At 36.6% G+C, this 15,942-nt stretch overlaps 1 protein-coding gene across 7 annotated transcripts in view; it reads left to right on the top strand.

Annotated features, from left to right (window-relative positions):
• Positions 1–15,433, top strand: part of HEATR5A (HEAT repeat containing 5A) — a 67,431-nt gene extending 51,998 nt beyond the window's left edge. For 4 of the 7 annotated variants that reach the window (XM_082283778.1, XM_082283777.1, XM_082283774.1 and 1 more), the window contains 9 exons: positions 285–519; positions 910–1,158; positions 2,801–2,928; positions 3,841–3,988; positions 4,670–4,942; positions 7,340–7,564; positions 9,067–9,221; positions 10,616–10,829; positions 11,107–12,781. In XM_082283778.1, the coding sequence (XP_082139904.1) occupies positions 285–519; positions 910–1,158; positions 2,801–2,928; positions 3,841–3,988; positions 4,670–4,942; positions 7,340–7,564; positions 9,067–9,221; positions 10,616–10,829; positions 11,107–11,408 (1,929 nt within the window). In that variant the 3' untranslated portion in view covers positions 11,409–12,781. Of the gene's footprint in view, positions 1–284; positions 520–909; positions 1,159–2,800; positions 2,929–3,840; positions 3,989–4,669; positions 4,943–7,339; positions 7,565–9,066; positions 9,222–10,615; positions 10,830–11,106; positions 12,782–15,402 lie in introns of those variants that run through there. The other 3 variants (XM_082283776.1, XM_082283775.1, XM_082283779.1) reach the window with 2 other exon arrangements.
• Positions 15,434–15,942: the final 509 nt, after the last annotated feature.

Below are 15,942 nucleotides of genomic sequence, written 5' to 3'. Positions count from 1 at the left end.
GATGGTTGGAAGCAGAAACTGGACAAATAATATATTAATTTTTAAGAGCAGGGAACTTAATTGCAGGTAGGAATTTTAGTAGTTTTCCCATTTTGGGGATTCTTCCATCATGATTAGCTGGGGAATGGATTCAGAATGTTTAGAGTGCTTGTTCATCCATGCCTAGTGGACTTGAAGCAGAAATAGATTTAGGAAATCTCATGCCTGCTCAACAGTCGTGCTAGTGATCACAGTAGTTTTCCAAGTGTTAATATTTGTAACTCTCTATCCAAATATATCAACAGGTTTACATAGTTGCAGTTGAAAAGCAGAAAAATCAAAGTGATACACACAAGCAATGTTTAAAACTTGCAAACTCCTCAGAAGAGAGCTACAGAGATACAACATTTTCAGCCAGTGGACTTCTGGACTTGGTACAGGCAGATCTTGGAACACTGAGCAAGCTCTGGCTTGCTGCACTTCAGGATTTTGCTCTCTTAACTTTGCCTCCAGAATATGCATCACACCTACCTGCTGAAGGTAAAAAGGCAAATGAGTTGTATTTTCATAAGTCCCTTGTAAGCAAACCGACTTGTGTTAAGATCATAGTAAGATTAAATTGTATAGATAATAATCCTACTTATGGACCTATTTAAAGATCAGGACTGCTTTTGAGAACAGAGGTTTCATGGATGTGAAGAGTGGTTTGGTATTCTTATTTGTTGGCTAATTTTATGGTTGAAAGAAGAAATGGGTAATCTACTGGATTCTGTCCAAATAAATCTAAATGAAGTACCCTCATTGGCCTGAATTTTAATACTAAACATTTTAAAAAAAAGTCATACATAAAACACAATCCTGTTTTAAGAATGAGAAAATACAGTAGTTGAAAGTAAATTAATGTCTTAAAACTGATTCCTTTTCTTGTAGGTGGTACATTTTATACAGCAGAGACAATTGAAAATGCCAGACCTCATTACTACAACTCCTGGGCGCTGATACTTTATGCTACAGCCTTATGGCTTACTAGCACAGGTTTCATTGTTGTTGATCCAGATGAAGGAGTTACAAATCTCTCCAGACCTGTTACCCCAACTACCATGTGTCAAGATTCTTCTACCAGGCCCTTGGTGAAATCTCCTGAGGATGTGAATACTGACAGATTTCATCTTATCTTGGGTTAGTGAGTGAGTGCATAATCTGCCTAGATGCTGTAACTCAAAATAATTCTTACTAGAAAAAACTGTTAGCAGGTAAATATTTAATTATTAAAATTCAACTGCATCATTGAATATCACATCTTTCGGAAAAACATACAGTCAGAAGAATTTTAAGTTGTAGTGAGAAAACCATAAGTCATTTTCCCAAATATGGTACAAAAAACAGTGTGAGCTAAACAAACCCTAAACAAATGCTTATTGCTCTGCTCATAAACATGCAAGTTCAAGGGAGGATTTTATGGTGTTTGTACCAGTACAGTTACAGAGTGTATGGATTAGTTTCACTGAAGTACAGTTTTACATCACACAATAGTGTATAGGTTGGAAGGGACTTGCGGAGGTCATCTTATCCACCTCCTGCTCAAGCAGGGTCACATAAAGCCAGCTGCCCAGGACCATGTCTAGACAGCTTTTGAATATCTCTGTGGGTGGAGACTCAACCTCTCTGGGCAACCTGTGCCAGTGCTCGGTCACCCACACAGTAAAGAAGTGTTCCCTTACATTCACGTAAAGCTCTGTTAAGCCTCCACTACTGCAGAAGCTAATCAGGTAGTTGAATTAGTCCCAGTTCTCTAAATTTACAAAATTAGGCATTTCTGATTATATGTTTTTCTTGGTCTCTCTTTTGTATCCTTCTTTTTGTAATCCCTTTTTGGAATGAGTTTGTATGACTTTATTGCATATGTCTTCTTTTGAATCCCAGTCTTTCTGCAGAGAGCCATTTCACTTTTGAAATCTATTGCTCCCTCAGTTAAAAGTGGGACCTCTGATACAAAAGCTGCTCATTTTCCCTGCTTCCTCTACTGCTTAGTGCATCAAATTTCACCTACTTGACTGTGGGCATCTGGCTTGTTTATTCTGCTTTTGAATAAAATAACATTTTAATTTTAACTCCCTACAGAGAAATGGAAAGAATTTAAAACCACTTTTCTCTTGCACAGCCATTGTTTAGTGGACATTGATTGGTTTCCCAAGTCATCACACATTTTGGAATTACAGCCGTACAACTGGACTGAGAATATGGATTGCCAGTTTATATGACTGTTATCTCCAATATTTTGAGGTGTCCTGAAAGCTGAGAAAAAAGATAGCTCTTATCTGCTCTACAGTTTGCAAGCTTAGGCTTCATGTAATTTACTTACTGCTGGTTATGTAGTTGCGGTAGTTGGCATCTTCAGCATTTTTTTTAAATGAAAAGATAAAGCCCCAGCCTTAGAGTTTGTGAACTACTATTACTTTTACCATTTCCTTCTACTACATAAATCAGAGTGATTAGGCAAATATTCTGCTATATACTCATTATGAATTATCCTGTCTGATCATTGGACCTCATGTTCAGTGTTTTATTCAGAAATTGCTGGGGTTTTATTTATGTTAATAGCCAGTTATAATTGGGTCTTACACTGTCTAGAAGGTGAAGTTTCTTTCATTGTTTTGATGGAAATAGAGTTCTTGCCCTGAGTTATTAGCAATAGGAGATGAATTCACTTAAAATGCTACTTCTATGTTTGCTCAACCTTCTGTGACATTACCTAGTAGTCGAAAAAATTACTTCTTAAAATTTCAAGCACACATGGGGTTTTTTCTTCTGATGCTTACAGGAATTAGTGTGGAGTTCCTCTGCTCTCCTCGATCAGATGCAGCAATGGAGAACATTATTGCCTGCTTACATGCCCTGCAGGCACTCTTCGATGTTCCATGGCCAAGGTCTAAAATAGGTGGTGATCAGGTAATGCATAATGACCAAATGCCCCCCAGAATTAAGGCATAGTTTTAGTCTGAAGAGTCTCTACATTCTCTTGTATTTCCAGGAATCTTCAGTGTAAAAGTAGTAGGTAAATTATATGCTTTACCCAAATCCAGAGCTGTAGAGGGAGGACATAAAAAAGAGCACAGTGTGGAATTTGTAAGGTGAGGGGCAGAGAATTTGAGGGCATTTCATCAGGAAGACATAATTAGATGAGTAGGATGAGAGCCAGGTAAAGACAAAATTCTGGAAAAGAGAGTTCTCTTACTCTCTCTGACAAGGCATGGTTGAATTAATTCTGTTGTAAAAATCAAAGTTGATAAAAGAAGACTGGACAAAAGCAGTGATACTAAAAAAAGAAAAAAGGCAAAACTGAAAAAAAAGCATTACACAATGGTGATCCTAAGAAGAAGTAGTAATCTGAAATTTCTTTTTTTTTCCTTTAAATTACAGTTTATACCATCCTGTGTGCCATGCAATTGTCTAACACAGTAGAAGTGATAAAGCCTGTGGACATGGCCAGGTTCTGCTGATTGTTGATGTTCTGTCCAAGCAAATGGCACATAGTGTAGGTGGGATACAATGTAGTGTCCCCACCTTCAAGAGTTAAGAAGCCATAAGATAAAGATTACTTGGGGGTTTTGTAGTTGTTTTAAGTACCCTATGTCTTAAATTACTATGATAAGTATTTTGTTGGGAGACTTGATTGGGACTGCTGTTATTGGGAGCTAGGAGCTGGATGTTGAAGAAAATGCCAACTCCTATGATTGTATCAATTACATTGTGTTCCTTAGTGAGATCAATCAGTAATACTGTTGGCTGTAACAAGTACTAACAAGTTCCTAAAACTCCTGCATTAAAATTAAGGTATATTAGATGTTTTTCTTGCTGTAGGAGTTGGGTGTAGAGCTGCTGAATGTTTTGCATCGACTGATACTGACCAGAGAATCACCTGATATTCAGCTTGCTGCCCTTGAAGTGGTTCGCTTGATTCTTTTTGCAGCTCAGGAACATGTGAAGGAAAAGAGGAGAAGTGCAGAAGGTACAGTACTGTATGAGATGTTTGAGTACCTATTATCAGGGTTAAAGCAATTCTTTCTTGGAAAACTGGATTCCAGGATGCATCTTAATTAAAGTTTTTCACATTTAGATTCTAATTCTAGTTTACTTAAGACAGTCCATATTCCTGACATTAGAAATTCAGGTGGTATGATGGATAACAGGTAGTTTAGGTGTTGAACAGAGGGTAGAAAGTGAGGAGAAAAACTGCAGAAACTGCAGCTGGGTGGTGTCAGGGAGGGAGGAGTCCTAGTGAAAAGCTGGGGTCAGCTGCAATTGAGCAATGGACAGACTTGCCACACACAGCTGTTACAAGCCAGGTTCCAGTAGTTACTCTGATTGTAACTTCCTAGCATTCACTTTCTAAAAGGAAAAAACTGGGAGAAGAATCAAAGTGCTTGTATCAGGTGACATCATATTGGCTTGGTGCCTTAGGATGTTGTATGTGGAAGTCTGTTGCGCACCCTTTTCCCTTTTGACAATCACTCCATAGTTTGCTTATTTGGAAGAATGGATGTTTGCTAGTAGAATTTTGAATACATACCCGTGCACATACATATGTGTCGAGATTATAATTTGGTGCTGAAACAGTCATAAGAAATAAACTTTTTGGAGACAAGTCACAGCCTGCAGACTTCTGCTATATTCCTTGTTTTTCTTTCAGTTGATGATGGTGCTGCAGAAAAGGAAACATTACCAGAATTTGGAGAAGGCAAAGACACAGGGGGACTGGTGCCTGGGAAATCATTAGTCTTTGCAACACTGGAGCTGTGTGTTTGTATTCTTGTCAGACAGCTTCCCCAGCTCAACCCTAAATTAACTTGTAGCCCTGCAGTTCAACCTGGAAAACATCTGTTACTGTCAGAAGATGGAAGCAGACTGGTAGCAGCGGCATTAGTTATTCTCTCTGATATTCCTGCAGTCTGCTCTCCTGAAGGTATGCTATTTCATCACAAGAAAAGATTAATGAAAGAATATCAGGCCCTTCTGTCCCCTTGTTATTACCTAATTTCTTAGCTGATTAAATCTGGCAGCAAGTTTTGTTGATTTGCTTGTGACAATTTCCTTTTCTAATTTTTTTTTTGACTGTCAAATTGCAAAACAAGTTACAAAACTGAAGCAGTTAAATGAGTAGTTTCTCTCTTCCTCCCACCCTATAGCAGTGCAATTAATAGATTCATTTTGTACTGGGTAGTAAACAACAGCTACATGATTATATTCTACTTGAATTGTCTATTCTGGAATCTATAATGCAGACATAAATTTAAAAGGGAAATGTGTGATGTTACCTTCCCATCATTTGAACATTAAGAAATGGCTGTAAGGAGTTACGGTTGAATTCTCAGATTAGTTGACTTTTACCCATGATTCATTTTGGATTCACTCCAAACTTTAAGATGGTGCCCCACCACCAACCCTCAATGTCATATTCATACATATTTCAGTACTGTTACAGCCACACATATAAACCATTTCTGTCCTACTCTGTTCCTGCCTTAAGTATTTTTGTTACACCTTATGCAAATTCTTGGCATTTACCACCCCTGAAAATTTCTTCTTTTTTTTAAAATTTGTTTTCTGTTATATTATTCTTCTATGTGGAATATGATACTCCAAATGGAGTAGCTGGCAGCCCTTGCAATCCTTGTAAGATGATGATTTGCTTTCTCATTTCCATCTGCAGCCCATTAATTTATCAGTTCAAAGTGAAAGGAAATACACATCGCACCACTCAATCTGAGGACAACTATGTTGTGTGAAAAATAATCTGTGATTTTTTTCTCACTGTAGTTGTTTTCATCTTTAGCAAACAGCTTGCAGGATCAGACCACAGGGAATGTGAGAGAAGTTAAGCATTTGGTTCAGGTGACTAAAAAGAGGAGCTGAAGCTTGCTTATACAGTCAGTTGAATAAGGAAGCAGCTCCAAAAGTCAGCTGACATAATCAAAGAGATGAGAATTCCTCTGTGGAATTGCATAATTTTTTCTCCTTTAGTAGGTAACTGAAGTTACACTCCTGTGACTGCCACATCTCTTCCTTCAGGCCCCTGTCATGATATGTGTGCATAAAAAAATTTGCAAGTAAATGATGTTCATGACCTAAATTTCCTACTGAATTCCAACACTAAAGTCTCAGCTGTTCAAAAATACATGTCCTCAGCTTCAAAAAATACTTGTGCGTAAGTCAGAGACCCTCATTATTCAACAGGCCTCTCATGAACATCAGTGTATTAAAATCTTAAAAACGTAAGCATTTTGCTGATTAGGGAATGCAATAAGCATATTAACCCATATGCTTAACTCTGTGCTTTGCTGAGTCCTAACTTAGGACAGGAGCAACACATAAGTACGCAGGTTTCTAGATTGCCTCCAATATATGCAGAATTCTAGATTACTGTTAGATTCCAAGACATAAAAATAAGTGAAACTGCTATGCCACGTTATTCCTGTGAATTTTAAAATATTTTTAGTGCTCTGTCATTATGACTGGTCAACTATCAGATTCTCAGACACGAAAATCTCTTCAGTAGCCTAAGGAACAATCCGCTTCTCTCCTTAGGTCTTCTCTTTTCCAAGATATTTTTTAGAGCTTCTATTTTAGTTCTGGGGGGTTTTATACATATATTTATTCTGAAGTCCTTATTACTCTTACTAAACTCTTGACTTCAGTGATTTCCTAGAGCAGTGGCATCTTTAGCTAACTACACATCATTGAGTAGAAGTTTCCTCTTGCCAGTTTTGAAATTACCCCCATTAATTTCCTTCACTGTATTGTCTTCATGTGCAAAGTATACTTAGATGCTTATACTTTGTTTTCTTCTTTCTATGTAGTAGTATATACAAAGAATTTACTATGTATCAGTATATATACTATACATATACTGTATATATATATATACACAGTAGATATGTATAGTATATATACTAGTATATACTGTATACGCTACTATATATACTTTCATGGCTTCTCTTCCATGAGAACCACCTCCTTAGTGGTTCTGATTTTTCTGTTCTTGCTTTTCTCTGAATATGACATAATTCTAAACTTCATGTAGTAAAATCATCGAGGAAAAGATATATAATGCTAATTTTAAGGGGGAAAAGGTTTAAATTCACTTAAGCAGTCTGACTCCCTGTTTGCTATAGCAGGCCACATGATATTTCAAATCTTTTCTCTAAATTACCAGTGCCTCTCTTCATAGATATGCTTAAAAATTATAAATTATTAATAAAAAAGAGAATCCAAGAAAACTACCTCAATATAAAATATTAAATTTTAAAAGTACCTGCATTTTTTTTAGATTTCTGTTAAATTAGTTTGCATTGTTTTACAGGAAGTGTTTCAGTTCTTCCTACTATTTTGTACCTAATTATTGGAGTACTTAAACAAACTGCTGTGAAATTGCAAGATGGCCAGTTACGTCTGACAGTTGCTGCATCTCTACAAGCTCTTAAAGGACTCTTGTCTTCTCCAATGGCTCAAGCAGAGAAAAGTCAGAATGCTTGGACTGATCTTCTACGTAGTGCTTTGGTCACAGTGCTTGACTGTTGGGATCAAGGTAAGCACAAATGTTGGGTTTATGAGTTTAAAAACCAAATTTAAAATGTTTGTGTGAAGTGTTGCTTGGTTTTATTTAAATTGAATTCATGCACATCTGAAAAAAGACTAGTCACTGCTTAGTCACAAGAGAATTAGCTGGTTACCAAGTACTGTTGAAACTATCGTGCGATCTTGTCCCTACAGTGCATATGAGAAGTCATCATCTATAAAAGTATAAACGTGGGTGCCATGATTTAAGCCCAGCTGGAAATTAAGTACCATGCAGCCACTTGCTCAACCTCCACTCCCTCTTCCCCCCACCCTAGTGGAATGGGGAGGAGAATCAAAGTAAAACTTGTATGTTAAGAACAGTTTAACAATTGAAACTAAAGTAAAGTAATAATGGTAAATTATTATAATAATAATGATGAGAAAAAGGGAAAAACAAGTGATGCAGTGTGCAGTTGCTCATCACCCTCTGACCAATGCTAGACCCCGCTTCCCAAACCCAGATCATCCTCTCTTCCAGGTAACTCCCCCCAGTTTATGTACTGGGCATGATGTTCTATGGTGTGGAATATCCCTTTGGTCAGTTCAGGTTACCCATCCCAGCTATGCTCCCTCCCAGTTTCATTTGCTTACCTTCTCACTGGCAGAGCATGAGGCAAGGGATAAAGTCCTTGACTTAGGATAAACACAGCTTAGCAAAAACCAAAACATCGGTGTATTATCAACACCATTCTCATTCCGAATCCACAACACAGCACTGCAACAGCTACTGAGAGGAAATCAGCTCTACCCCAGCTGAAACCAGGACAGTGGTTTGAGGGCTTACTCCTGTGTTGTGTAGTGCCACAGTGTAGTTCCATGGTACGAAGGCATAAACAGGAGCTATGGCTTCAGTGTACGGCTGAGTGTAAAAGACAGCTGTACACTGAGTGCAGGTTCTCCACTAAGAGTTAGTGTCTGTAGTGAAGCAAAGGGTGTTAAAGCAGTAGTGCAAGAAAAGAATTTTTTGTCTTCAGTCAGTTTACTGTGTGCTGCTGCTTCAACTTCCTGAGTTTGTAGTATTTTTATTGTTCCTTACGTTTAATCTCCTAAGTTGTAATTTATTGTTGGAACTTTTCTTTACAAAACTGTTTAAGTTACAAGAAAATAATATATTCTAAATCCAAGTTTTATATTATTCTCAAAATGATTGTACTTTAATATGTCATACTAGCTCTTCAAAGATATTTATTGTACTTTATACAATGAAACAGTAGAATAGGAGTATGCTGTAATTTTAAGTATGCATATGATCACCCCTAAATTCCCATTTTGGCCTTGGCTTTTATTGCAGTAGAAGTCCATACCACTCTATCAGAGTATGTTGTGTATTTGAAAACAGAGGTTCCTAAAGAAACATAGATGTTGGTATTTCTATTCCACCTCTTTGTACCACTTAAACTCACAGAATTTTTAATGTAAATCTAACAATCTTCTTCGTTAATGTAAATCTAACAAGTACTTTGTTGATAGTAGATGGCCTTCTCCAAGAATTCGATGAAGTCAGCCTTCTCACTGCTATTACAGTATTTGTTATGTCTACCAGCCCAGAAGTTACTACTGTAGAGTGCCTTCAGAAGCGTTGTATTGAGAAGTTTAAAATAACACTTGATTCAAAAGATCCTCTTGTAAGTACTGGTGAAGTTATAAGAATATCACTACATACTGAATGAACCTCGGCTTATTTTAGTTGTGTTGCTAGTCCTGTGTGTTGATGGAAGTTAATTCTCTCCTGACTATATCTGTTGTATTTTAAAATACAGTCTGAGCAGTTGAGCAAGAACATGCCCAGCAGTGCATTTAATCATTGTTCTGTATGCAATTCTGGACTCCTATTATTTCTTTCTTTTATTGCATCAGACTCAGTGCTTTATACGTTGCTAAGTACATGATAAAGTTGTGTAGTGTTTCAGGCACCTGTCGAATTTTATTTGTTCATTTTATCTTCAACACACAGATACTATCTTTTGCAGAGGAAATCCCTCAGCTATGAGTCTTTGGGAGCTGGAGCAAGTACCACTACAAAACTGTTACTATCCCATAAGCATCAGCTCCTGGCCACTGCTGGATGCAGCTTACTGAACTGGATTAATGCTTTGTTCTGACCTAGCATAAATATTTTCATGTTAGTGGCATTAGATTATAGTGCCACAATTCATATATAACTGACCTGCACCTAAAAAAGTAATGTATCAGGGAAAAAAAGTATTTATACAAATGGCTTTTCTAGGTATTGGGGCTACCTCACTTTCGAAGTTAAGTTCTGAAAATAACATGCATTAGATTTCATATTTGTTAGAATTCACTGTAAACCGCTTTCTTGCATCTTCTCTATATATATTTGTGAAGTAATAAAAATTAAACAAAGTTTAATTTAATTGAGAAATAAATATAAGACAATTCTTTTTTATATATCAGTACATTCCTAATATTGTAAACTTTGATTTTCACTGTTAGGAAACCGGAAATGCCAAATATGACTGCAAGGAAATATTAGCATGCATTTGCAAACTTTATCCAAGTGTTAGGCATCAGAGCCATTCAGAAATTGTGTAGGAACTTCGCAGTTTCAGTCCTATTGACTTCCAACAAGATGCAAGCTTCTGCACCATTTAAGGCATTTTAAAATTGTGCCTACAGTTTGACTGGGATATTGCTTATATTTTAAGCACCACTTTTTCAGTATTATTGCACTTTTGCTAAGAAGAGAGTATTTTCAAAATAATACTAATATTCAAACAAAAATAGGTTTTTTTCCTTAACTCAAAAATGACAGAAGATATAAGACTTGATGAAAGAAACAGAAAGCATGATCTGGTTTCTATTAATAATTGATTACAAGTTATGATGCTCCTATAAAGTATTATACATGAGCAGCCTACAACCTGATGAATTTTCAAGCTGTGAGGCACATTTTCCCCCCTCCCAAAATTTTTATCTGACAAGCTGTTAGATTTAGAACACCCAGAGATGTATTTTTAAGTGTAACACTTTGTAACTGCAAATTCTGTTTTCCCTTTAGGTACAGTGTAAGTGCTACCAGCTGCTGCACTCCATCTTTCAGCATCCAAACAAAACTGTGTCGTACCCTTATATCCATTCTTTAGCACCATCCATTGTGGGGAAACTGCAGGAAACAGAAAAGGCAAAACCTGAAAATGCTGCTGAACTTCAAGTCATTCAGGAGGGAATAAAGGTGGTTACAGCTCTGACAGCAGCTGCTGAGGAACAGCACCGTAAGTTACTTCCATTTCTTGTACCCAAAGTGTTAAAGATGCTCAAAGTTGCCATAAATAACAAACTAAAACCAAAATGACCACTAGGAATTCAGTCCTGAACACTAATTGCTAACAAAATTGGTCACAGGAATGTTGGGTTTTTTACCCTACAGTTCAGCTAACCTTTGCAGCTTTACAGTTTGAATTAAATGTTAATCTGGAGAAATACTTCCATTTAGAATTTGACACTATTTTAAAAAATCATATATTTAAGTTCTGTTTTCAATGTTTATAGGTGCTCACTTGGTGGCCTGCTTTCTTCCCATGCTCATTTCCTTTCTTTTGGATGAAAATGCACTGGTTTCTGCTACAATCTCGGCAAAAAGTCTACATGAGTTTGCTTTGCAAACTCTGATGCAGATTGGTCCACAGTACTCATCAGTTTTTAAAAAACTAATGGCCTCCTCTCCAACTATGAAAGCCAGGCTTGAGTCAGCTGTTAAAGGCAATCAAGAAGGCATCAAAGTGAAGACTACTAAACATGCAAAAAATCCTGGGAAAAGTTCAAGCATTCAGCTAAAGACCAATTTTCTTTAAAGCCCCATATTGTAATTTTACACACTTTGGTATCAACAGCAAAAAAGTCCCTTTTAATTTCTAATCACAAAGGATTGTCAGGAGTTGATCTCATGTATTTCAGTTTGTGCTGAAGTATTACAGAAAGTTTTTAAGAGAAAGCAAGTCTCTGGATAACTTTCTCTTAGTGTAAGACTTTTTAAATATCTCTAAACACTATGAATAAATCAGAGGTCATCAAATCTGTATTTTTTATTATTTTGGACTAAAATATCAGACATGCACATGCCTATATTAAAAAGAATATAGTGAACTTTACCATAGATATATTTAGGAGCATCCCACACTTAGCCATTATGTAAAGTTAACTTTTTTTTTTTTAAGTCAATATTTGTCAAAAATAAGTTACTGTAATTGGTTTTTGGATTTAACAGGGACATAAATTTACTTACAGGTTGTAATCTATGCTAATTACTAATTCAACACACTGCATCATTCTTTAAACAGATTAAATATCCTTGTAAGCCTTACAATAGTTTATTGCTGATCTCAGAAAATTCAACTCAGTAAAGGTAATATGGATAGCTTTAATCCTAATAACATCTTGAGCTGGCCAAGATGTAACAAATGCTGTGAAATACAGCTCTACAATACCTCTCTGGGGACTCTGTGGTTCTTTCCAGAGTGGGACTGTCATGCATATGTAAGGATTGACAGGCTTGGTGCCTTGCTGCTTGACACAGTCTCACTTTTCAGGACATGTACTTTGATAAGTTTTTATTAGGGGAGCCAGACAATTGGAGCTTACATATCCTGTCCAGGATAGGACAGCAATTTTAACGTACTGTGCCTCAATTCAGACCTCTGCTCTATGTGGATGGATGTTCCCTGATCTCTGAATGATCGTTGATATATATATATGTAACTTAATTTCTGTATCTCTGCAATGACAGATGGATGCATTTGAAGTCACCTTGTCTTGTGTCTATAAATAAAGTGCAACAAACTCATAATAAGAAGTATGTAATTAACATTTTTATCAAGGAGCGTATTTTAATATAGAAAAGTAACTATCAAAACTGCAATAGCTATAAAGTATTTTCAAAGTACAATGCATTGACTTCTTTCTTAATACCAGTATTACCTAAACCAAACACTGTCAAACTGAGGATATGATTTCCTTCTTGAATCTAATTGCTTTAAAAGGAAGAAGAAAAAAATATTTACAGAACTGAGAAACACGCTGTGACTCAGGAAGAGTGTGATGTACTGTATTTTATTAGAAGTTTTGTATATAAATATAATTGTAAATTGTACAGAATTAACAAATCGATGAAAGTTCTAACAATTCTTTTTTCTAATTTACATAAATAAAGCTAGTTTTCTTCACTTAATATTTGTCTTAGTTATTTTATCCAATAGCAGAGGAACTCTTAAGGACTTGTGTATCAGAAAAAATAGTGTTGTGTGCTGCCTCAAGGAAACTAAAAATAAATGTTTGGGTTGGATGCATCAAGGTCTGTGACTTGACACTGCAGGTCTTCCTCTGTTCTGAGTAGCACAATGAGTAAATAAGTAGGACCAGGGAGATTCTCTGTGTGTAAATCCCTGTGTTGTGCCAAATGCTGAAATGTGTGAACTGTGGGAAGATGGTTGAGGTGCCTTCCATCTTTCCCTGGAGAACCAGAAGTCCTGAGTTCCGCCTCTTCATTGAAGTCAAATCTGTAGTTGCTGGCTGTGTTAAAAGGGACTTACATTAGATTTGCCAGTTACTCATCTTTATCTCATTAGTAATTTTTTTATCATGTTACTTTACCCTTCCAAGTTTACTGGTGGGGGTTTTTCTTTCATTTTCTTTCCCAAGGCTGCTTCTGGAAAATCATAGATTCTTATGAAACTTTAAGACTTTTAAATGAAACTCAAGTCATGTTTGGGATCAAAATGGCCAAATATGTTGCAGAGGATATTAGTTGCTAAAAAATGTATTTGTGGCTACTTTTTCATTTTCTGTCAGGTATAGTAATGTATCAACATGTTTTTTAAATGTTGATAAGACAATCTGTTGAAACCGTGCTTTGCTGAAAAACTTTTAAGAAGCATATTCAAATTGCAAGAGCACCAAGAAAAACTGTTAAAAGCCAAAAATTAAAGTTCAGTGCAGCTTAGTCTTAGATTTCTTAGGTCTTGTTGCAGTAGCTCACAACTGAGCCGTTGAGAGGTGCCATAATTATGTGATTTGACATTTCTTGATCAAGTCTTGTGGCCACATGTGGAAAAGTACCATTTTCAACATACCTGTGTATTGCAGAAGCAAAAATGATTCCAATTAAGAGAACTACTGCTAATTCTTAATGTCAGTTGTAAATTAGGACAAATGTGTGAGCTTTATTTATCCAGATAATTAATTTATCCACATAATAAAAATACCTGTACCCTGAGTTCTGCTTTCTTATGTACACATAAAACAGTGAGTTGGATCATATGAATAAATCTACTTAGTTAAGTAACATTTTATAAACGAATCTTACAGAAATAATAATTTTTCAGTTATAAAAAGATTTTGGCCTTTAGATATCAGGTTTTTGATGCAGTCTTACAAGGAACTTGCATAATTCTCTTTTTTCCTGAAGAAAGAAGTAAGACCACAGAGCAGTTTTGGTTTTAATTCTACTCTTCTTTTTCAGGTATTGCTTGACATGCAAGCTCTCATGTTTAGCCAAGCAAAAAGAGCCAAACATATGCTTAGCCATAAACCAAAGCCCCACTTTTGGCACCCCTGCTTCCTGTGTCCCTTGCCTCCTTTCTGATTGTTTTTTGTGCCATTTCTCTGCAAGCACCAGTAAATTTTTTTCTAGTAACTTGTTTTTGCAATGAAACATGTGGCCTGCATGCATGTTTACTTTGTATGTTTCCTCTGTTTATACAAGAAGTTTAATGGGTTTGTGTGACAAAAGATCCTGTCTATGTCTAGCCTCAAGTGCATATATACACATATGAGTACCTCATGGAATGTACTATTTAAATACTATGCAAAAATTATTTGCAGACAACTTTCTGTTGACTGCAACAAACCAGAATTAGTCAAAACTGCAAAAGTGTCACACAGCTGGGATGTGGTGGGTTCTAATTGGATACAAGTCTGTAGCACTGCAGCTGAAAAAGCAGCTTTTCTGTTAGTATTGCTTAGACTAGAATAAGTCTGAGACAGACCTGGTGTGTTCCAAGGTGCAGGAGTCACCTTCAGGCTGAGAGAGGTATCAGTCCAGTGATGCGCATGTCACCATAAAATAGGATTAACAAATGCATAGGAAGCATAGCAGATTTTTCTATTAATGAATGTCATTTACTAATTGGAATTTCCAAAGGGATTTTTCCCCTCAAGACTGCCACAGCAGTATCAAAGTGAGTTGTTGCAATTGCAGGAGTGATGGAGGGATCTAGGATAGTTTGCTAGTTTATAGGAAGTAACAGTAATACTGCTTAATAGGGAATCAGGTGGAAAATTCAACAGCATTTCAATGCATTTTTAATTTGAATAGTTGGATGTATCTGTGACAATAACACTGTGACGGTCTCCTCTAAAGCTTCATCCGTAATCTCAACACTAGGTATACATGTTTTGTTTTCAGGTTCATGAAATGTAGCTCTCTTATCAGTAGACAGTAAGGCAGAAACAGTTTCCAAGAAAAACATGTTAGTACTGGTCTACTAATAAACCACTTGTGCTTCTGACAGTGAAAAACCTAGCCAATGATACTTCAAACTAGACAAGAAAGCCAGGGGGAAAAACCTTAGACAGCTATTACTTTGTTTAGGAGGAACATACAACAAGGTGGATTATTTGGCTACTTCTCTGCACTGTGATGTCAAAAACCACCGGAAGAGTCACTCCACTGTGTCTTGAAAATAGCATTGCTTGGCCAGCCCTTATGCTGTGGGTGTTCCCAGGTACTGCTTTTTGTGCATGAGAACCTCTAATCCTAAAATCTGGCTAATAAACTGTGCTTCTCTGCAGCCAGGTGTTAGAAGAAGTGCTCAGATTTGTCCACTGCACTCAAGCGGGAGCAACCCTGGAGCTGTTTGCTGTAGATGACATCTCACAGAGGACTCCCATTCAATTAGCTGAAGTATGTAGCAAGCAGTTCAAGCTGTTTAATGACAGTGGGCTATAGATTCAAAGACATGAAAATTAAAAAGCATATTTGGCCACACATGACGTGCTCTACCTGCCTTTAACATATCTAAAGTAATGAATACTGAAAGTTGATTATTCAAAATGAAATAAGCCAGCTGCATTTGATTGTGTTATCTGCACGAGGAAACCCTAGAGATGTCAGTGCTATGCCACCAACCTATCCAAAATGTGTAGTTCTTACTTTGATGTACAGTTGTGGATTTTTGAAGCTTTTTTTTCCTAAAATATTCTCTGGAGAATAAATGGTTTATTCCATATAACAATGAAAGGGGAAGTTACATCTAAATATAACAAAAGTAGGGCTGAAGGTACTGTCTGAGAAACAGGTCAGTGCAAAAGCAGGCTTTGAAAACCTGTGGT

This window comes from Coloeus monedula, assembly GCF_965178545.1.
Source record: "Coloeus monedula genome assembly, chromosome: 6".
Taxonomy (NCBI): Eukaryota; Metazoa; Chordata; class Aves; order Passeriformes; family Corvidae; genus Coloeus; species Coloeus monedula.
The sequence above is the reverse complement of the archived record's forward strand: the minus strand, read 5'-3'. Positions and strand labels throughout refer to the sequence as shown.